The 24,343-nt window shown below is 39.6% G+C and overlaps 1 protein-coding gene across 1 annotated transcript in view; it reads right to left on the reverse strand.

The window, feature by feature from the left end:
• Window positions 1–24,343, reverse strand: part of WWC2 (WW and C2 domain containing 2) — a 189,115-nt gene that overhangs the window by 19,498 nt on the left and 145,274 nt on the right. The window contains exons 10-19 of the mRNA XM_019666959.1: window positions 22,570–22,659; window positions 21,095–21,717; window positions 17,839–17,968; window positions 17,170–17,250; window positions 16,980–17,066; window positions 13,757–13,949; window positions 12,016–12,180; window positions 4,592–4,713; window positions 2,534–2,735; window positions 1,278–1,442 (exon numbers count right to left, since the gene is read on the reverse strand). Of these exons, the coding sequence (XP_019522504.1) occupies window positions 1,278–1,442; window positions 2,534–2,735; window positions 4,592–4,713; window positions 12,016–12,180; window positions 13,757–13,949; window positions 16,980–17,066; window positions 17,170–17,250; window positions 17,839–17,968; window positions 21,095–21,717; window positions 22,570–22,659 (1,858 nt within the window). The remainder of the gene's footprint in view (window positions 1–1,277; window positions 1,443–2,533; window positions 2,736–4,591; window positions 4,714–12,015; window positions 12,181–13,756; window positions 13,950–16,979; window positions 17,067–17,169; window positions 17,251–17,838; window positions 17,969–21,094; window positions 21,718–22,569; window positions 22,660–24,343) is intronic.

Consider the following 24,343-nt stretch of genomic DNA (forward strand, 5'->3'; position numbering starts at 1 on the left):
TTAACTTCCTCTATTACGTCCCACAGCGTTGGTCCCCATCCAGGACACTTCGCATTTAGTTATTATGCTTATTGCTTGGCTCATCTCACAAGAATGTAGGCTCTGCAAGGGCAGTGCTCTGGGCCTTTTTGTTGTTCACAGACAAATCCCCAGTATCTAGAAACATGCTTAATAGCAGGTGCTTAATAAAAATATTTGTTGAGGGCCGACCAAGTGGCTCAGTTGGTTAAGAGTTGGCTTAAGAGCGTGAGCTCTGAGCAACAGGGCCGCTGGTTTGATTCCCACATGAGCCAGTGACCCTGCACCCGAGCTGAGCTGTCACTGAGTGCCAACAGGTGGCAGGACGGCTCAGCTAATGTAACAACAAGATTGCCTGTTCGATGGTGGGCTATGCCCACCCGCAACTAAGACTAAACTCGGCACCTTGAGCTGAGCTGCCGCCCGGATGGCTCAGTGGATAGAGCGTGCACTCTTAACAACAAGGCTGCCGGGTTCAACTCCCGCATGGGATGGTGGCTACGTCCACCCGCAACTAAGATTGATCACAGCACCTTGAGCTTAGAGGCCATGAGCTGCCGATGGGCAGCCAGATGGCGACTGGTGCCCTCCACAACGAAGACTGAAGAACAACAACTTGGCTGGTTTCTTTCCCCAATTCCCCAACACTGTTCCCCCTCCCCCAATTCCCCAATAAAATCTTAAAAAAAAAAATTTGTTGAATTGAATGAATAAATTTAAAAGGTATTTTCTAACCCATTTTATAATATGAAATCTACATTACTACATAAATACTGCTGGAAGTAGAATCTGATAAATTGATGCAAATCCTACAAGCATTCTCCACAGAACTACGAATCTGATTCAGTGTCTAGAGGCATTATTAAAAGATGATTTTTGTTCTAAAATCTAATGCACAATTTTTGGTTCAGAAGGACTAACATGGTGTTTGATATACAGCAGAAATATACAAAATATAAGTCTCAAGGCACTTGAAGTTTCTAAATACAGACTGAAGTACAAATATACTTGTAGCCAGGTCCTAACTTCTACTTATTTGCCACATAAATGGTGTAAGAGCCAATGAGACATTAAATTTTGAGAACCACCGCTGCAACCCAAACTGAAAAGAACCATATGAGTGTGATATTTTTCTGGCTATTAATATTTGTAGTCGGAATTTGAACATCCCCACTCTACAGAGAACGTAACGGGCCACTGGCTGGCGGGAGGGACGGTGCTCAGCTCCCAGCACCTGGCAGGAGCCCCGGCCCCCTTACCCGGCAGATGTACTGGTTCCGCTCTCCAGGAGAGAAGGTCTGGGAGCGCACGATCACGCTGCTCCTCACAAAGGGGCGCTGCCGGGCACTCAGCCCGCTGCGGTCTTTGGGGCGAACTGCCATGCTGGCGTTACCGACCTCATCAGTATTTGTCTCTTTATCAACCTAGAGAAGAAGTCATTTGTCAGGAGTGGATCGACATGGATACACTTATGCTCCTTTCTTCTAAGTACAAACTTAATAGCTAACCTTCCAACAGAGGCTCATTTATTGTATCACTAGGGTCACTTCTGAGAGAAAGGCTTCATATACTCCTGATGGGAACCCTGGGAGAGGGACCCAAGGTGGGTAGGACAGTATCTGTCCAACAGGGTTACCCATAAACGGAGGTGCCGCCTCTAACAGATTAAGCCTAAACAATGAAAGTTTACATTTAGAGGGTAGGTGTGGCTCTATAAACAATCTTACTTGGGCATGCTTCATCATTAAACATCACTAAGCTGATTAGGTTTTTTGAGAATGAGAAAAGTAATTAAATATAAGAAAATGAAAATATACTACAAAATTATAGGTTTACATAGACTATGCAATTATACTTATATGTGAAGCCTTTAATCAGGATAGATATGATATTATTTTTCTCAGGAATAAAATAATTCTCAGGAAAATTTCTAAATCCGTTATAACATCCCAAGTTTGCTGGCATCCTCAAAGCTTGAAAATGATTTCCCCCCTTTGCAGATGGCAGTCTTAACACGTCTCTCACTTAACTAGCAAAGTCACGTGCTTAATAACTTGGCTGGTGCCTGTGCCTAAACTGAGTCATCTGCCACCTCCTAGAAGAGATTTTAGTCAGAACACCATCTAACCAAAATGAACTTTAAATGTTTACTTCATGCTTGGAATTGAAATAAACTTACAACATTTATGAAACTTAGCACAGTTAACTAGTCATCCTGGTGTTATCCAGGAAATTCTGAAAATGCTTGCAATTAAAATTCACAAAACATTTGCTGAGATCTAAATAGCAATGATTTATCTTCTTATATGAAATTTAAGTGGTGAATGAATATTTTGGGCCCATTTAAAAATTTAAAGCATTTACAATGCTTCTTACAGCTTACTCTCACAAATGCTTATCATCATCAGCTTTGCCTCAAAAATCCTAATATGCAATTATACCCTAAGGGACAAACTTAGTCGACATGGTGCCTGTAAAAGCTCTGCTTTAGGAGAGTACAGTTGGAAATATTCACCAGGGTGGGCATTACAGGAGGTGGCTGACTTCCAAGGTCTTTGGCACAGCTATGTTCTTTCCTACTAGTGTCTTCATTCATCTCAGGCACACTCGGGCATGAACTTGAGTCTTCGGTATGTCTACTGCCCTCTGGCAAAGTAACTTCAGCTTCTTCTTCGGTCACAATTTCATCAGAGGCCTCGCTCAGCATTGTTAACAACCTTCAGTGAACCAAAACAAAACACACTTTAGGTCAAGTCGGTGTGCTCCGTGAAATGTGCAACTTGGGTACATTCACCCGTTTTCTGGGCAAGGAACAGACTCATACATAATGATTCAAGCCATTTTTTTGGCTGGGACCTTTACTCAAATGCTCATGAAAAATAAAATTATGTCCAGTAATCTACAGTAAAATCACCATAGTTTGGTACTAAAAGGTTAAATTCATGAATTTGAACAAATTCCTAGAGATTAAAATAGAAATATATTGAATATGAAGTTTAACCCCACCATTTAAAAATATTGACACTCACTATAACTTGGTATTAGTTGTTGATTTATTGTAAAATTAATCATACAATGGCATGGAGTGACTGCTAAGAGTGGACAAAGACATGGATTAAAAAATATCCATTATCAATTGTGCTTACAGTCCAGCAGGGGTAGAGCCTGTGGAAAGAGAGTTTTACTACTGAAAAAGGGAAGCTCTTAATGCCATATGATCTTGTCTTTAACAAAAGCCATGGCATGGGCTTGGGCAGCATTATAGTAAGACAACCAGAATATGAACATGGTTTATATTCTGTCTGAACTCTGTTGACAGGAAAGCAGGTGCACCAGGGTGATTTAGAATATCTCATGCTTTGTTGTGTTGCATAGCCTTAGAATGCAATCATTTTTTCTACTGATAACTAAAAGTTGAGCTTTAATTGTGATTGGTGATATATTGGCAAATTGGCACCGATTACTAAATGGCTAGTCATGAAATGAATACCAGGGAACTAGCAATACCATGAGTTATTAGTTTCTTTATTTTACATACTAAATGTAGTTTTTGAAATGTGTGTGAAACAAATTGCATTTTACATACACAAAGAAGACCTAATATTTAAAGATACCATGATGAAACTTATAATTACTCTCATATTATTTTTTTTAGTGCTCTGATTTTTATTTACTATAAAGGGCTTTTGATAAGAACAAAGTATAGCTGTACCTTTTTATATCACTGTAATAAGCTGTTCCATCCAAATGTCCATGACTTTGTTATTTATGATATATCTTGTCATTCAAATTTATAAAAAGTTTTATATACATACATACACACAAATGCATGCTATACATGTATATATGTGCATATATGTATTAACAGTAGCTCAATCAAACATAACAGTATAAGCAACTATATATACAAAACTAATTCAAATGATTTTACACGTATACTTAAAAGGCTGATGTAGTCACTAAAATTTGTTTTTAGAGAAAATAGTACAAACCAGGAAAGATAGTTCTTTATACATACACGAATCTAGACAAAAGCTATAATAACATTTCTTCCCTTTTTTTTTTAAAAAAAAACGATGAGGTATGGATAATGAAAAGAGAACAAAAAAAGAAGGTGAAAGTGGTAACAAACAGAGCAAAGACTACTCAGAAGCTGTTTTCTAAATATCTGCTCTGACTTACCACAGGCTAAATGGTACTTCTGGTAGTTTATAAGAAAAGAGAGTCCGTTTTAAAATTTATCTATAAATCTACAATAAGCTACCATACCTTTTAAAATAGACAGTTTAAGACTTAAAGTTTAAAAAGCTCAAGGAATAGTGTTAAAAATTACTGAAGAACAAAGAATCTCGCTGATGTGCTAACTTTGCTCACAATCTTGCTATCAATTACCCACTTCAACTCTCTAATGACGGAGGAGAGTTGTTCCTCTAGGGGCAGATGCCTGGAGCCTCACTGCTTTCCATAATTCCAGAATAAGATCTGAACCTATAAAGGTTTCCTAGAAAGTTTCTTAAGAGGAACTAAACACGTTCTCTTTGGGTTCCCAATAGCAAAGGAAATACGTGTTTACCAATCTCCATCCGGACCCCTTTGTTCTTCTCCCCTCCCTGGTTCTTCTTCTTCTAGTGCTAATTCTTGTTCCACAGCCAACAGCTCAGCTGATGTTCTCGCAAGTAAGGCTGACACTGCATCCTGGAGAATGTAAGACATATGGCAATTAACATCAGACATTTCTAGAAGTGATTTAGAAACCCATCAGATGGGGACTTATGCTTCAGTTGTGAAAAAGAAGCTGGTACTCGACCCAATTCTCCTGCTGAGAATATGAAAGATGAATAAAATAAAAAGCAAAAAAAAAAACCAGACAAAAACTCCAGCTGATTTAAAGCAATGAAGAGCAGCAAAGGCAATCAGGACTAGAAGGCCAAGATCCCAGGCAGAAGGGAAATGCAAGAGGTGAGCCGACCACCACTGCCACTCTGCCACTCTTTTCCCTGGGGGCCATGTGTCAATCAATTCTAGTGGTGAGGCATACAGGCTAAAGAGATTGTGGCTGCCCAGAACTGTGGCAGTGTTGGTAGAATGCAAAGATGAAACCTGAGTTGACGACTACCATGCAGTCAGCACACAAGGGATCAGAGAAAATGAACTCTAAAGTGGCTTTAGCCCAATGTTATGTGTAATATTCCTATCGAGGCATTTGCCATTCCTAAGCTGCAACTGTGCAAAGCAAGAAGCTGAGAAATAAAGCAAAAACCAGCTGGTTGGAGGCTAAAACAGCAAGCAGATATTTCAGTTGCCTCACCATCCTAGGGAGAGAAAAATTGGAATTCAGGTTCCCCAAGTGATCCAGGTGATTTGCCCATATTGTAATCTGCCTTCCAGAAGAATATTAAATCCTCTCTGGAGGAAGCTATCAGCCAGAGCCTCTATAATTCTTCATACATAATATCCAGCATTCCATTGAAAACAGGACCCAGTGACTGAAAGCCAAGAAAAACAATAGACAAAAGAGGCAAACCCACAGGCGATCCATATACTACAGTTACTTAGAGAAGAAATGTAAAACTTTACAATTAATATGTTCAAGAAAACTGATGGAATGATGGAGAATTTCACTAGAATAAACATACAAACAAAAAAAATCACATTAGCACATCAGAGTAAAACTGCTGAAAAGCAAAGGAAAACAGGAAATTTTACAAGTAGTAAAAGGAAAAAAAGATTCATTACCTCTTATGGACCAACAATTAGCAATCCCATTTTTGGGTATCTGTCCGAAAAATTTGAAAACACGTATTTGTAAAGATATATGTACCCTCATATTCATTGCAGCATTTTCACAATAGCCAAGACATGGAAACAACCTAAGTGTCCTTTGACAGATGACTGGATAAAGAATATGTGGTACATATATACAACAGAATACTACTAGCCATAAACCTAACAAACACCTATGGAACTCCACCCAACAATAGCAGAATACACATTCTTCTCAAGTGCAAATGGAACATGCTTCAGGATAGACCATATACTTGGCCATAAAACAAGCCTCAATAAATTTAAAAAGACTGAAATCATACAAAATATGTTCTTTGATTATATTTTAATGAAACTAGAAATCAATAACAGAAGGAAATAAGAAGTGAACAAATATCTGGAAATTAACACATTCATAAATAATGAGTCAAAGAAGTCACAAGAAAAATGACAAAATACTGGCTTCCAGTCAAGATGGCAGAGTAGGTAAAACCTGTGCTCACCTCCTCCCAGAACACAACGAGATTATAACTAAACTACAGAACAACCATCACTGAGAATCACTTGAAATCTGCTAAACAGAAGTCCTATAACTAAGGATATATAGAAGCAGCTACCTCGAGACTGATAAAAGCAGTGGAGATGCAGAACGGGCTGGTCCCACGTGTGGCGGTTGAAAATCAGGAGGGATATCTTGGCTGCAGAGGTCCCCCTGAGGAGCCAGCCCCTCACCAGGCTCCCTAGCCCAGGGTCCCAGTGCTGGAAAGAGAAGACCCTATAATCCTGGCTGTCAAAACCAGTGGATATTGTGGCTGAGTGAGACGGAGAACGGCTGAAGTCCCAGGTGCTGCTCTTAAAGGGCCCGCACACAGACCTACTTCCTCTGAGCTCCAGCACTGGGGCAGTAGCTTAAAAGGCACCAGGGACATATGAGGAGGAACTGAATTGTCTGGCTTCAGGATGAGGGCTGGAGGGTCAGCTTTCTCCCAGACATTGTTCCTTTGTTAAGACCTCCCTGCTCCTGGTGTGCAGACGCAGGTGACCACCGTATCTGGTCTCCTTCAACTGGCTAACACTGTTTGCCCTGCCCTGGTGATTCCCTGAGGCCCTGCCCCACCCAAATTGTGGGCCCACCTAAGCCATATCCAGTAGCTTTTCTATATACACGGCATGTCTTGGATCACGCTACAGACTTTCTTAAAATCTCTCAAAGGTTCGCAAACCCCAAACAAGCAGCATCTGGCCTCAGCATTCCTTGTACGTCTTGCAAAGCAGCCCTAAGATTGGCACTAGTGGCAGCCAGCCTCGGCTCACAGCTTAGCTTCTCCCAGGCACCTCTAAGCCCAGGAGAAGTGGCAAACATCTGCAAATCACTTTGTAGCTCATACTAAGTGGCCTGAGGCAGGGTATAGGCAGCAGCTGACCTCAGCCTGCAACACAGCCTCTGCCAAGAGGCCCCAGAACCAGCACACCAGGAGGTCAGCTTCAGACCACATCAGGGCACCACCCAACCACCTCCACAAACAACACACCCAAAGGGCAGACTGAGCAGACATAGGATCAGTCCCTGATAGGATCAATCCCTGAACAACAGCTCTTCCACTGTGGTCACAGCCAGTCCTCACAACCAATCAGCATGAGGGTCAATCCCTCCAAATGGTGTTCAAACAGCAACCAAAGCTCCACTACAACAGGAGGGCACACTCAACACACACAAGGGACACACCTGCAGCACCCAGCTCAGGTGATCAGGAAGACTGTGCCACTGAGCCCCACAAGACACCCACTACATAAGGCCACTCTACTAAGACAGGGAGACATAGCAAACCTACCTAATACATAGATACAAACACAGGGAGGCAGCCAAAATGGGGAGACAGAGAAACATGTCCCAAATGAAAGAACAGAAAAGAACTACAGAAAAAGAACTAAACAAAATGTCAACTGTAATTGATGTCAACTGTATGTCAACTGTAATTGAAAAAATTTTAAAAAAATAAAAAAAGTATTAAAAATTTTTTTAGAAATTACAAAATACTTTGACACAAATGAAAATTAAAATACAATATACAAAATTTATGAGTTGCTTTCATTAAAGCAGTGCTCAGAGGGAAATTTATAGCTGTCAGGATCTACATTAAAAAACAGGAAAGATTTCAAATCAATAACCTAAGTTCCTACAGTAAGAAAATGGAAAAAGAGCAAAATAAACCTAAAACAATCAGAGGGAAGAAAAAAATAAAGACCAGAATGGAAATTCATAAACCAGAGAATACAGAAATATCAGAGAAAAATCACTGAAAACAAAAGTTGGTTTTTGAGAAAATGAAAAATATTGGCAAACCTTTAGTGAAACTGACCAAGAAAAGTAAAGCGAAAGCTTAAATTACTAAAATCATGAATGAGAGAAGGGACATTATTGTCAACTTTACAGATATAAAATGGATTATAAGGAAATACTATGAAGAACTGTTTGCCAACCAATTAGATAACCTAGATGCAACGGGTAAGTTCCTAGAGAGACACAAACTACCAAAATTGACACAAAGAGAAAATTCTGAAGAGACTTCCAAGTAAAGAGACTGAATTAGTTAACAAAAAACTTCAAAACACACAAAACACACAAAACTAACAAAAACACAAAGAAAAGTCCAGGCTGACATGGCTTCAGTGGTGAATGCTACCAAACATTTAAAGAATTCATATCAGTTCTTCTCAAGCTCTTCCAAAAGGTAGAAGAGGAGAGAACACTTCATAACTCAGTCCATGAGGCCAGAATTACCCTGATATCAAAACCAAAGATATCACAAAAAAACTATGAATGTAGACAAAAGAGTCCCCAATAAAATAACAAAAAACTGAATCTGATAATATAAAAATGATTATACACCATGACCAAGTGGGATGTAGCCTAGGAATGCAAGATTGGTTTAACATCTGAAGAACACAGGACAAAAACCACATATCATCTCAATAAATGCTGAAAATCTCTTGCTAAATCCAACAGCCTTTAATGGTAAAAACACTGAACAAACTAATAAAAGAAGAGGATTTCCTCAACCAGATAAAGGACATCTACAAAAAAACCAGAAAAATCATACTTAATGGTGAAAGACTGAAAGCTTCCCCATGAAGATCACATACGAGTCAAGGAAGTCTGCTCTTACCACTTCTTTCAATATTGTACTAGAAGTTCTAGCCAGGGCAAATAGGCAAGAAAAAGAAATAAAAGACAATTGGAAAAGAAGAAATAAACTACCTCTATTTGCAGAATATATGATCTTATACATAGAAAATCCTAGAGAACCCACTAAAAAAATGATTATTATGAGTTGCAGGATTCAAGGTAGACAAAAATTAATTATGCAATGAATAACCTGAAAATGCAACTAAGAAAATAGTTCTATTTATAATAGCATCAAAAAGAATAAAATTAACAAAAGAAGTGCAAACTTGGACTCTGAAAACTACAAAATATTGCTGTAAGAAATTCAGGAAGGCCTAAATAAATGGAAAGACATCCTGTATTCATGGATCAGAAGACTTAACACTATTAAGAGGACAATACCCCCAAATTGACATACAAACTCAATGCAATTTCTATCATCAAATCCTAGCTGTCTTCTTTTGTTTTTTGCAGAAATTGACAGACCGGATACTAACATTCAAATGGAAATGCAGACCCTGAACAGCCCAAACCATCTTGAAAAAAAAAAGTTTGATGACTCACCCGTTCTGAATTCAAAATTACAGAGCTATAGTAATCAAAGGAGTGTGGTACTGGCATAAGTATAGACATATAGATTGATGGAAAAGAATTTGGAGTCCAAAAATATAAATGTTTACATTTTTGGACAATTGATTTTTGGCAAGGGTGCCAAGATAATGCAATGGGTAAAGCATAGTTTTTTTCAATAAATGGTGTTGGGACAACTTCATACCTACATACAAAAAAATGAAATTGGACCCATCCCTCACATCACACATAAAAAACAACTCAAATAAATCAGAGACCTAAAAATAAAACTAAATGCAAAAACTCTCAGAAGAAAACACAGGAGTAAATTTCTGTAATGTTAGGTTTGGCAAAGCCTTCTTAGATATGACACCAACAGCATAAGCAATAAAAGCAAAAAATAGACAATTTGAATTTTAGTACAATTTAATACTTTACTGCAAATGAAACTATCAATGAAGTGAAAAAAATAACTCACAGAATGAGAGAAAATATCTGCAAATCACTTATTGGATAAGAGACTTGTATCAAGAATACATGAGAAGCTCATAACTCAATAGTAAAAAAGATAAATAACCCATTTAAAAAATAGACAAGGGATCTGAGAAGAGAGCTCTCAAAAAAAAAAAAGATATACTGACAGCTAATAATAAGTCCACGAAAATATACTCCACATCATTAGTCATAAGGGAAATGTAAATCAAAACCACATAAATACCACTTCATACCCACTAGCATAGCTAGAATAAAACAGACAGATTCCTAACATGTGGCAAGGGTGTGCGGATACTGGAACCCTTATACATTGCTGGTAAGCATGTAAAATGGTGCAGCCACTTTGGGAAACAGTTTGGTAGTTTCTCAAAATGTTAGATTTACCATTCCACTCCTAGGAATATACCCAAAAGAAATGAAAACATATGTTCATATAAACTCTTGTATACAAATGTTCATTTGTATATGAGCAGCATTATTAATAATAGTCAAAAAGTATAAACAGCCCAAGTTCTCATCAGCTGACGAACAGATAAATAAAAGGTGGTGGTATAACCATGCAATGGAATATTATTTGGAAATAATAAGGAATGAGGTATTAATACATGCTATTATATGGATATACGTACCTTGAAAAGAAAACATTATACTAAGTGAAAGAAGGTCATCACAAAAGAGCAAATATTGTATTATGCATTTATATGAAATGTCCACAATAAGCAAATTTAGAGAGGGAGAAAGATTAGTGGCTGCCTCGGTGACAGGGAAAAGCAGGAGTAACTGCTGCCTAGTAAGCACAGGGCTTCCTTTTAGGGTGATGACAATGTGATAATTTTAGATTGTGGTGATGGCTGCACAACTCTGTGAATATACTAAAAACTACTGAATTGTGTGCTTCAAATGGGTGAACTGGATGGTACGTGAATTATACTGCATAAAGCTGTTAAAAAACTTACATGCAGTGTGACCATTATAACAGCATCCTTACAGGTATAAAGCATACTTCATCATTTTGTATGTCTTACTTAGTGTCTACCACAAAGCTGGGAGTGTAATCTAAGTTCTACCAACACTTTTTCCACCTACCACAATGTCTGCTATAGTTTCTTGCACATAGTAGATGATCACTAGAGTAGTGGTGCTTTAATTATCTGACGTATGCTTAGTAAAATCTTTCCTCATAGATAATCTAAAATAAACTTGAACTCAGTAACAATATTCACAGATGACAAATCAGTGATGAATGGCCTCATAAAATGCCCCTTTGTAAATTTTTTGAAGTATGTACTTAAGTATGACTGCTGGTTACAAAAAATTTTTTAATAGAAAATATTTATGGATACTGATGTTACCAATGGAAACTATTGGGTTGTCAGAAAAGTCATGACATATTTTTTCTATGTTTTTGTTGCAAAAATGCATCATGACTTTTCCGACAACCCAATAAAATACTGTTTAGGCTTAAAATTTTTAACGTTTGCAAAATATAATAGTTCCAAATGTATAACTTGACAGTGAACACAATGTATGAAAGTATAAATTTAAATCAAAGTTTTTTCATGGTCACTTAAAACAATAAAGCCCCCACATCCGTTTATTTTTATGGAAGGATGAGTGAACATAAACAAGTGATTTTTTTTTTTTTTTTAGCTGAGTCATCCTGCCACCTGTTGGCAGCACAGCAGCAGCTCAGCTCAGGTCGGGAATTGAACAGGCGACCCTGTGGCTCCAAGCTCTCATTCTTGAGCGAGCTCGTAAACCAACTGAGCCACTCAGCTGGCCCAACAAGTGATTCTTTTATAAACTATACTTGAAACAGAGCTAGAAATTATTTATTTTTTAGGAAGCTGGGAGAAAAGGGTAAATTGTGATGGGAGAAAAGGGTGAAATGCGATAGAAGGAAGGATAGTGAAAGTGGATAAAAATATGTTGGTATCATAGAATTGTATATCCCGCATTATTTTATTAAATTGTAATGACTTTTTTCTCTAATTTTGACTCACCAAGTCTATAGGATCTACTAATGGCTGGTTTGGCTGAAATACAGAATCCTCATTTTCTTCTTCATTCTTTTTGGAAGGCATTTGCTTAGAAGGAAGCAAATTGTACCACAGAGTGAAAATTTCATTGGAAAATGGTAAATCTGCCAGACTGATCTGAGTTCCAGCCTATGTGACATGAAAGAAAAAAAAGAAAATAAAATGTTTAAATTCATATTTGCTCCTTCTGATATAATTATGTTTTATGGTAAAAAAAATGCAATACTCATGATATAAAGCACTGGTGGATTTTTCTTTTTAAGCTCGAGATGTTTTATATTTTCATGTATAAGTAAATAAGAAATAATCCCAATCTAAAAGCCAATGTCAGGATTATTTTGTGAGATACTATTTTGCCCAAACCTAAAGATTGAGCAGGCAACATTTTGTAAATGTGAAATTATTTTTAAATATAAAGTTAAAAAGTAAAACTAAAAAATAAATGACTAAGTACAAACCATAATATTTCTTATAATATGCTGTAAGAGTTATTTGATGATTACTCACAAAAATCCATTATACGCTGAAAAATTTTAAAAGAAACCAACAAAAACTCCATTGTGGTTCTTAAATGAGATTTCAGCAAAATTTTTCTTTGGCTAAGTAAGTTAGTAGACTGTCAAAAAAATTAAAGGTTAAAAGCTTTTATATTCTACCAAATCACACATATCAGCCAGAATCTAAATTAAACTACCATTTTTTGAAAGGCTATCAATTAACATATTTATTAGCTTTATGAGCTTCTGACATATCTATTATACTAAGCCTTTCTGACAGCCTAAGGAGTCTGTTATCTTTGCTTCTTTCTAACTTACTTTATTGTCAGACAATATCAAATATTTTTTATATACAGAAAAAGAACTACTAATAAGAGATCTATCACTCTTTTAAACTTTGTTCATCATGAAACGTGTGTTTTTGTGTTTCCTATTATACTGCAGAGAAAAGTTCAACTAGAGACCCAGGTCGGTTTTTTAAATACATTTGAATACTTTATGCAATTTTACTGATGTGTAATGGTTTTCTGGTTATTATGCACAGTGGTGGGTTACACTCACTATTAGTTATGTATGAAGTCTTCCACTTTAGCATTTAAATTTCATATTGCTCTAAATAGCAACATGTACGTCTTCCTAGAAGCTCTAACACAGGCTGGGAGAATGAGCTGAACAAAGGAACCATATTCTAAGTGTTGTGCTTAATTTAAATTTCTAACAGTGAATTATGTGAGGGATGTCTTTTTCATATCTGGCTCCATCATTCACTAGCTCTGTGACTCTAAACAGATTACTTCTCTAAGCAGTTCTTCATCTGAAAATCGAAATAATCATACTTTTTCATAAAATTGTCATGAGGATTAAATGTGAAAATATATAAGCACCCAGCACAAGACTCAAATTGGGAATAATAAACATACTCCATAGCGACAGTCAAACCAGAGGTCAAAGAACTTCTTTAACCAAAAGGTAGAAACAGAAAGTAGATTTTACAGAAAATCACAATTTATAAGCAGACGTTAAAGGTCTAGAATAAGAGAATGAAAGCCCGAAATCGCTACTTCAGATAAAAAATGAAACAACCATTGAGTGTATCTGAGGCACTGCGCAGATCTGTAGTGGTACCAGGGTTGGCAAAACAGCAACTGGAAAATGTTTCTCAGATGACGTAAGTGTCATTAGGTAACGGTAATTATGACAAGTCCTACCAGGCATTCTTCCCTTCGGTGTTTACTAACACAGCAAAGATCTACTCTCAGTGTCTTCTGCTGTAAGGCCGTTTGGGAAATGGCCACTCTGAACAAATCATTGAATAAAATGGATTCCGTGGCTAGATGGACTTTTGTTCGAAACAGACAGCTGATATCAGTTGAGGAGGGAAGTAGAGCAACCCTAAAGTACCTGCAAAGAACGAGAGCAAAACGGGTTTCAGAGGTACTTTAATTATACTGGATTCACAGCTATCGTTTCAAATTATCTGCAAAAGAGAGAAACATGGGGGAACATGGATTTTGTTATCAGCCTAAAGATTTGATGCCATAATGGGTCCGTCTGTGCTCAGCAGCCCAGAGGCTGTTCCTCACCCACCCGGGCCGCCTGTGCCCGAGCCTGTGCCCAGCCTGCCACTCCCCTCGGGGCGCAGTAAAGGCGCATGACAGAAACGTGCAGGGCAGACGAACGGAACTTCCCACCTGCCCATGTACAGCCTGGGAAGGTAGGGACACATGAGAGGTACTGAGGACTTTGTCCCCAAAATACGCATCCTGAGTATTAACCAAGAGATGATGATGATCATGTCCCTGGGATGGAATACATTATCTTACTAGAGAAAAAGAAAGACTGAGTAGCATATTGTTATGAAAATTTAAAACAGATGAAATTCAACAGTTCAAAAAATATCACTGTCTAGCAGCTCAGAAGTATCAGAAATGACAAACTGTTTTAAGAGTCTTATGCTTTGTAAAATTCAGAAGTTAGAGGAAAAAAAAACTTCTAATACCACTTTAAAGTGAATTTTCTGAGCACACATTATGAGAGGACTCACAATTCTTAGAAACAGCACGAGATATTTTCTTTTAAATCCCAGAAGGAGAACATCCATTAAATCCCTTCCCCCTACTGCCAGGCTTGTCTAATTCATATTCTAAGAGATGCCTTTCTCTAACAACAAAAACTGTAAATTCACATGCAGAACTGAGGAATGTCATATTATTTCTATATTTACATGAACACTGATTATGGAGATTAAGTACTGAAAATCTAGTGGATCTGGGGCCACTGCTGTTAAGGCTGGACATTTAGCAGAGAAAATGTTTTTCCTCTGCCTTCATGGGGAAGCAATAAGGGGGAGTATATCAGAAAGCTGGAATGGAGGGAAAGCATTTTCTATTTCTCCAGCCTTCAGTTTTACTCTGTATCAGTGGCCTAACCGCTTACACGATCCTAAAATGTTTCCGCATGAAAAAAAAGGTGAGGCTTTACATGGTTAAGAGCCAGAGGCACAGGGAAAGAGGGTGGCGGTGCTTTCCTCTCATCCTGCAGTAGAGCGTCCTTCCCAAATGAGTTGGGAGCCACTCGCAGAAACGCTGTGGCTGCTGCTCGCCAGCTGAAGCATACACACTCCGCGGGTCGTAATTAAAAATCAAAAAATACGTTTTGAAGTTAGGGGGGAAAAAAAACTATTTTAAGGATATGTCATACCAGCTGTCATTTTTTAGCAGTGTCATTACTTAGGCCAAGGCTTTCATGTATGTGGGTCTGAGAACGTGCTGCTATGCATCGCGGGGAGGCTGGACCAATGAGACAAGAACTGCACAGCAGCTGGGGAGCAGGAGCGCCCGCTGTCCTCACCACTTGAGAACTGTTATTGGTCCTGACCTACACCGGCCATCATCACACCTCTAGAGGGCACTGGTTTGTGGCTTCCTATGAGGTAAGTGACAGTGACTGTGATTGGTCCGGCAGAGATAGAACATGTGGGGATGCCTGCTCTTACAGAAAGAGTTTAAAGAAAGGACGTGTTCTTGGGGAGCTTTGCAGTTTTCTGCTGGACCTGTGGGTTGACTCTCACTGTTCACAGACTGGATCCCTGGAGGGATAGGGATCTTCTCCCTGATAGGCCATACTAAAATTAAAGGTGGCCAATGGCTCACTCCAGTATGCCAGTATATTCATTGGTTGGGAGGAGTCATGAACAATATTATGAAGCCAGTCTTCCCTGAATACTACTGACTGCTATTCCTAATCTCTGCCCCAGAAGCAGGCTCTCTGGGGTGACCTCGCCACGCCCCCATATGCCTTCCCTCCTCACCGGTCTCGCTAATAATGTGGATCCCCCACAGTTTGATTTCAGGAGGTCCCCCGAGCCTACTTCCCTCCTGGAATCCTATTCCCCTCCAGTATTGATGGTTGTCAATACATAGCCACCCACTAGCTCTATTCTCTTGCCGACTAAATAATCTCCATCTAGGTTTTTTTTCTTAGACCCAGTTTTGTTTTTTTGGGTTTTTCTCTGACCATTCTTAAAATACTGGATGTAAACTTAAAAGTAAACCTACAGGGAAAACACCCAGAATTCTCATATTTACTCTATTATATGCTTTTCACTGAGGAATATACTCTATTACTTAGGAAAACATCCACCTGGCTGGGTATCCACCCCAATAGCTCTTTCTCAATCCCAAACCCTTGTACTGGCATATTCAACACATTATTACGTGCAGGGTGCTAAGTCAGAGGATTCTGGATTCTAAGTCAGAGGTGCTAAGTTGAAATCTGACTTCTTTCTGGTACTTTCTAGCCATGGGCCCTTAAGAGAGTCACTGAAATTCTGATTCCGGAAACTGTCAGGAAACAAATAGTCCCTAAGCAATGGAGTGTAGCATTACGCCATTATTTCATTGGGATTTATGGTTTGATGAAGTGAAATAAAGTGAAATAAGTTGAAGAAATTATTGGTCACAGGGAAGTGAATATTTGATGATAAAACCATGACACTCTTACAAGTGTCACGATGCAATGTTTGGCAATGCTGTACTGATAAGTAAAATTTAATCACTACAGTCTCATGTAAAAGATCAGAAAATTCTTCCAAACCAACGGTAGTCACAATTAGGCAATAACAAAAATTTTAATTGTATTTCAAAAAACCAGGCCCCAACCCAGCATAATACGGAATTTTTGGTTGAAAAGGGAGGTTAAAAAGTCTTGGTTCCTATTCTTAATAATGAATTGGCTGAGTAAGAATCAAAACTCAAAATGCTTTTTATCACATTCTCCTTTTCTCTCTGTCTTTATCTGCTTTTGATTAAGACATGACCAGCTTTGCTGTTCTCCATGTCTTCATTGGATAGATTGCTTGATTAAAATGTAAAATTATCCTATGTGGGCATTTCTAAGCTCTTCAATTTGTTCTTCACTGATTTTACTTACACTTTGGAAGTATGAGGTATCAGGAAGGCATGAAGATTTCGGAGTTGTGCTATAATCACCATGAAACTTGACCTTTTTGCATCATATCTGTCAAAAGAGAAACTGATGAAATGAGGCGAGCGCACAGGCCACTCACTCGTCACTGTGCGGAATTCTGGCATTGCCCCTCCCCCCATGCACATTCCTTTACCTGAGTCCGATCTGCACCTGGGCAGTCTCCACGACGGCAGCATCTTCTTCACTGTATGTAACATCTTCGACTTCACTAGGCCTGGGGGCGGGAAACAGTGAGCATAGAACAGCTGATTAACGGGGGTATCGATGGTTATGGTTACTATTTGCCGCTTAATGATTCTGAATGAAAATCAAAATTGACAACACTCCTATAGCACCCCAGGGGGACTGATCCGAGGGAAAACTCATTCTGAGAGCTTTCTTCATCTGTCAAGCAGAGTCTCTGCCTCTGAGACTTTAGGGGAAAGGCTTTCTCATGCCTGACTTTCCTGAGCCTTCCTGGGGTACATACCACCCCTGGACACACCCCAGGCTTTCCGAAATGTCCACGAGAAGCAGGCAGTGGCCATCCACTTTACTTCCACATTCTCTTAACATCAAGTTTTAAGTCTCAAATAGGGTGAGGTGTCTTTGAGTACACCAACCTGTTTATCATTTCCCTGGCTGATGGCATGTTTTTGGTATACTGAAATTTTCAGGCCCACCGCTTCTTTAAAGCCTACAGCCCAGACCATCGCAAAGAGTGGGCTAATGGCAGCAATCCATTCCCCGTCCGTAACCCACATGCACGGCTATGGGGAAAACGGCGTAACGGAAAAGTGCTCCTGCTGAAATGAACCCTTACTGTTTCACGAAAGCTTCGTAGACCCCGCTGTCTCCAGCCACAGATTCATCAGATACGGCAGCCGACACACAAGCGGTTTTCTCCCCAAGCAAGTGGATTACTCTTCTTTTTGGTAATGATTTTTCCACATCTAAGGAGGGAAGAGTGACAGCAATAATTAGGATTTCATATTTGGAAAAGTTGAATATAAAACACACATACACAGTTTGGTTTCGAGAAATCCAAAATAAATTCCCATCTGAGAAGCAAGGATGTTACTATTCAGACCAACAGATGTGGATGGCTCGGGGCGCTGTGACTTACAAGATTCTCGGGGTGCCAGTTATTTTAGTCATTATTCGAGGAAGAATATGTTTTTTCTTTGTCCTGAAATGTTTTTCAGGGAAGGAATGAATCACACACATTCGCACTGGCCCCTTGCCTGTTTCACGTATTCACTGCAGCTATCTGCCTCCCTCATGTACTAGCGGTATTTCCGTAACAGGGAGCTTCTAGCTTCTCAGCTGCCTCTTTTGCTCTCCCCTTCTCTCACAGGCCATAGTCATACATCTCCTGTGCCACTACTCTAATAGAAGTTAAAGAAAAAAAAGTCTTCCACTTAGAGAATTCCTCACCAGTTAATACTATTAAAAAATTTTTGTGTGTGCTCCTGAATCTTTAGCACCAACTATCACTTAACTTTTATCTCTAACTCATATTCATACACCAGCATCCTGCGGCGAGCAAGGAGCATTCATTTAAAGCTATGTTCCTATGTAATAAGCTGCAAGCCTGCGGAGCTCTTTCATCCTCCAGCCTGCAAGCAGGGATCGGTGTTGGTATGCATTTCGCCCCCTCCTGAGTCGTGACTTTACATCTTGTTAAGATGTTTAAGTTTTAAGGCTTCAGATTACAGGATTGATTGCTGGCAGTGGGAATGCTTTTTCCTTGATGATGAAGTGCCTTCTCTCAGCCCACCCCCCTGTGTGAGGGGTGAAGGTGATGACATGATTTATTGATTACCCCCAGGAATAACCACAGCAGCCTGAAATTGACTTCGACAATGACAGAGACTGACTGTAGAAGGACTTCGTAGTTATTCTAGCTTGGTTTCTGTCATCTGGCAGGGATTGGTGCTGGAGAGCAAAATGTCTATGAAAGGAGCTCAACTATACCAGCATCAAGATTCTATAGCACTGAGGGTGATGTACAGTGTCACTGCCATGGTCAGACATTCCCTGAATAGACCAAGCATTGCGGATCTGACCTGAAGAGAATTGGTCTTTACAGTTACATACATGCTTTCAGTTGTTTTTCACACATGAAACTGAATATTATTTGCATACAAAGCTCTCAGATATATTTTTCCTTAGGGTGACTTTTGAACATTTAAAAGGCATATATTTTGTGGAATTTACATATATATATAAACTTATATGTTTCGTGGAAGCTTCAGAGACACCAGTCTGCACACGCAGGCTTCTCAGATAGACATAGTAAGTCGCAGACCCAAGGGTCAGGGGCAAGGCAGGACAAGGGCTTCCCGGGTCTCAGGACCCCTAGGTGGGGACGCACTTTGAGTGACGTTCTTGCTGATCTCTCCCCTTCTCCAGCATCTGGCTTCATTTACTGGCCCCTCCAAGTTGACTGAATGTTGAGAAGTGGTCACTAGAGAACACCCCAAACACATGAGGAGCAAATGCAGCTTTGAAATGTTCAAGAAATATAAGTAAGGCCCTTCAAGTCCAAAGTACAGAAGAATGGCACAAAAACCACTCCACTTTGTCTTCTCTCCTGTTCCTTCCTCCATTCATAATTTTCAGTGGGTTGTGGCAGGAATGCGTTTAGCAGAGTGTGTATCACTTGTCACATGTAATAATAATTACCATGGCCTGAGTGCTAGGCACCAGGCACCGTTAGATGCTGCAGAGGGATTACAGCATTAGTCCTCCCACGTCCCTAACAAGGCACATACTGTATCATTCTCATTTTGCAAACGAGGGACAGCAAGCTGGAGAGAATGAGTAACGTGCTCACCAAAACACGGCCAGTCAACGGGGTAACCAAAATGTGACCACAGGGGGTTTCTGCTTTGCTGTCTTGGAACCACTCTGGAAGCCCCACTCTCATGCTGTTTTCCTTTGTGGTTATTTTAGTAACACGTGACTTGTACCTTCGCCACCTGCCAGGTAGTGGCACACAAACCATACAGATGTCTCCTGTGCCCTGCCTCTGCCTCTGCCTCCGCCCCAGGCCACTGGCAGGCAGTCTGTCTTCAGTATTTGAAATCACACAAACAAGATGGATTCTTCGCTCTTTAAACGGCTGAACTGACCGATTAAGTAATACTTAGAATTCGTAGGACCATAGATACAAAACAAACATGCTTCTTGAAACAGCAAGAAAATACACCGTAAGAGCCCGGTCCTTTCCCGTGTTGTGGACACAGGGTAACACGTGCGGGTCTCAACAGGGCTCCCAGGGCCAGCACTGAAGCTCTCACTTCGTATTTCATTTCAGGCTACCTCTCGAATAGGCCCCCTCCTCGGACCACAACAGGGGTGCCACGCTGTCGTCCTCTTCACAACCGCAGCTAATACAGTAACAGCTTTTGCTTCTCAAAGAAAAACATTTACACAAAAAATAAATTCTCCCTCTGTTTCTGTCACTTTTGAGTACAAATGCAGGAGTAAGAACTCAGTCCGCTGCTCCTTCTACGGCTGCAACTAGTGATACGGCCAGAAGATGGCAGGGTAATACTATGCACAGGAACCGGCTCTCTCCAAATTAACTCAAGGTAGGAAGGGAGAGTCTGGCACCAAGCAAAAATCGTATTCATATAGAATCCCCTGAGCAACCTAAGCATTGAACCCTGGTACTAATTAGCCAGTATGCTAATTGCTTTGATTTTATTCTGTTTTAGGCCAACTTTTTTTTGAAAAGCTCTTCTTTGCCTTGCTTTTTAAGAACCAGAATCTGTTTAGAAGTATGAAGTGCGTTCACAAAGCATGTTCCCAGTTAGCTGAATACACAGGGTGTCTAAACAACAAAACAGATACTTAATGACTGAATTATTCCATAGGGAATGTGATTTTTATTTGATAAAGAAAAAAATAACTAGATATATCAATTAAAAACTCCTCAAATGAAGCCAAAAAAAGAGCAGCAGAAAGAAAAGGGGGACTAGTACCATTTGTTCATATGGAAAAAGTAACACTTCAGTCATTCCCTTAAAATAACGAAGAGGGAACACATGAAAGCAAAGGTCTCCATTTACCTGCAGTTCCTTCATAGAACGGCTCCCTAGCACATTCGTGGAGGTCTTTATCCTCTAAAAGTGACTGGGACGTGCCTCCTGAATCAGGATCCAGCAATATCTGATTTTCACCAAGGCCAATGTCTGCAAAATGGCTACTCAATTCACAGTCTTCAAAATCAACAGTGAACTGATGGAGAGGGACGTCATGAGAAGACATGGGAAACGTGCCTTCTAAAACCAAGGGAGAGCCAGGAGGGGACAAGGAGGAAAGAGAGGACCTTGAGGACAGAGACGTCACAGACTTGGGGGCCTCGGTCAGTGGGGGAGTGTGGCCTGTCGCTGCGGCTGCAGCCCCCCCACAGGGACCACTCTGGCCTGGTTGGCTGGGGGACTTGACCACTTCGTTTTCATGGATGGTGGTAATGGGTCCAGAAGGAATGTAACCACCCTTTTCTTGCAGAAGGAAGTCCAGTTTATACTGATAATCCGCATCTATCTGGTCACCCTGACTGGTGTAATAGAGCTCGCTGGAGCTGAGGGAATTGAGTGACCCTCTGCTGGAGGTGTTCAGAGACCCCCGACTGGAAGCCAGGGAACCCAGGCTGCTCCCAGATGACATGGACAGGGTGCTGGCGGAGAGGCTGAGGGAAGAAAAGCACATGTTGTGAAAACTGCCATGATACGGAAAACCCAAGCACAACCCCTGCTGGCTCCTTCGGACTCCAGAAGACAGGAACCCAGTGAGGCCAAAGAACATAATCAATGGCAGGGGAAAGGAGCTTGCTGTGACAGCACATACTTCAAGGCTGTTTTCATGAACATTTTGAACCTGGCTCTCTAAATACTCTTTAAGCAGCAATCCTCCTCATTAAAAATCATCCCCCTTTTGCAAAAGTTACAAAGAAGGAGGGGGGGGAGGGGAGAGATCAAATACCTATTGATAAATCTATCTGCATTGACAGCCAGAAGCAACTATGCAATTTAAAAATATAGAAGGGGGGGGTAAACAGTACAAAGTGTTAGTGCAGTGACTTTACTTAACAAATAAAACTTATTATTTTGAGAGAGGAACAAGCAATCTTATGAAGACAAAGAGGTTACACGAAGGCCCCTGGACTCACCCACCATTCTTCTTCTCTCTGGGTGCATATTTAAATAGTGAATATGTGGCTAAATCTCCCTCATCCTCCCATTTTAAAAGGAGGGATGATGTGGAGAAAATGTGTCATTTTCCTAAATACGTACTGAAGCTAAAATATACCTTCTTCCCATAACGTATTTCAAATGTATTGCAAACATAACCTTGAGGTTCATAGAAAAAAAAAAAATCTATGCAATTTTAAGTTTGGTCACCCAAGTTTTAATTGTCCTGGTATAACTATTTATTTTCTTTTAAATAGCTGAACAGAAACAGAAAAGTAATCAAAGATGAATGAAAACACGCCTGAATGTAGTCAAGAAAAAATTTCCCTTCAAGAACCAAATAGGTTTACCTTTTAAGTTGTGAATGCAGATAAGTAGTTAACTTAGTAGTTTCTTCAAGTTTCTGTAGCAGCTCTTTCCTCCGCTCTTCCAATTTCAATCTAGAAAAAAAAGACACAGAAATGAATTTATATATTTCAATGATTACGATAAACCATGAAAACTCAAGGAAAAGAAAAGCAAGATTCTTATTATATAAACATTATGTGCCACAAGGGGGAAACCCATATAAACTCAACAAAGAGGAAACATAACCACCAGCAAGAAGCAAAGCAGGCAGAAGGAAGGGCCCAGGGCCAAGCCTGATGAAGGTGGGTCTATGCCAAATCTCAGCGTAACTGGAAATTTTTAAAATTTGGTTTCCTAAAATTTTCCTAAATGGGTAAAAAAACTTCACCCTCTTATAAGTTAAGGAAAGATAGTGAGGAGGAAGATGACAAGAAACTAAAAAGGATTACAGACTTCTACAGGCCTGTGACTAGGCTAACATGACTAAAACATTTAATGGTAATCAGAATTATAAAACATCATCCTAGGTACTGAATCTGGTAGGGGCTATTCTACAATAGTATCTAGTGATAAAAATTCCGATCTTAAATTTGATGAGCATTTTAGCAATTAAGAAACAATTTATTCTGAGCTCTTTCAGCAAGGAAAAGACATTAAAAATAATGTCCTGTGCTATCTACAGTATATCTCCTCACCTGCACCAGATTATCATGAAATTTCCCCCTCTTGAATTCAATGGCACTAGCGTTTGACGTTTTTCAAAAATTAGAGTATTATGGAAGTGTGTACTTGAAGGAGTTATTTATTAAGCACCCAAGGGTTTACGCAACTAGGAGCCTGCACAAGCATCTTCTAGGTCATCTCACAGGGTCTTCAGACATCATGGAAATGGACCCATTCACAGTGGTCAAAGAGCAGCAAAAGGGGACCCAGGAAACCACTGTAATTTCTAGGCTTGGGTTTGCTGTACTAGTTGTGTATCTCTAGGAAAATCTCTTAATTCAGGTCTCAGCTTTCTCATCTGTAAAACGGTGGTTATCATCCTAGTGTGTCTGCTTGCTCAGGCTGTTACAGGAATCACATGGTGAGCGTGTATGTGAAAGCACTCTGCAGACATCAAAACAAACCTTCCTCATTCAAAGCTTCGCCATGACCTGCAAGGTGGTGATATAAAAATTAGCTGCTTCTTTGGGGAAAAATAAAATTTCCCTTATTTTCAACTTGTTTGAAATGTTATGTATTGTTTCAGGCAGTAAGAAAACATGCCCATATTTTATTTATAGGTATCTATCCTTTGATGTGTCACCAATACAATTTCATTATATGTTAAAATAAAAATGGTAATTCTTGTCATTTTGTTTAGTACTTCAAAGTGTGATAAATTCTTAATTCACAGCTTTCAAAGGTGTATTTTGAAAAGGAGTACAGTCCCTATTTTTTAATCCCTCAAACATAAATAAAAACTCAACAAAGAAAAATATTAATACAAATGAGATTAACTGAATCAGAAGGTACATAAAGGTCTGGAGAAAACCCAAAAACCTACAAAAAATTCATGTCTTGTGAAATAGGAAAAGCACTTTAAAAGTAAGTTTTAAAACTAAATATTTATTGCACAAACAAAGGAAGGCTTTTCTGGTGTGTTAAGGAGGCTTCAGTCATGACTTAGTGTTTCACGCCGAAATTCAAAATCCAAAGCTTCTGCCTGTCCCAGTCACAAGAGATGGTCCCCTCTTCCCGGCGACGGCTCAGGCGCGGCCTTCCGGCCATCACACG

Source organism: Hipposideros armiger, unplaced genomic scaffold (genome assembly GCF_001890085.2).
Source record: "Hipposideros armiger isolate ML-2016 unplaced genomic scaffold, ASM189008v1 scaffold_481, whole genome shotgun sequence".
In the NCBI taxonomy this organism is placed as follows: Eukaryota; Metazoa; Chordata; class Mammalia; order Chiroptera; family Hipposideridae; genus Hipposideros; species Hipposideros armiger.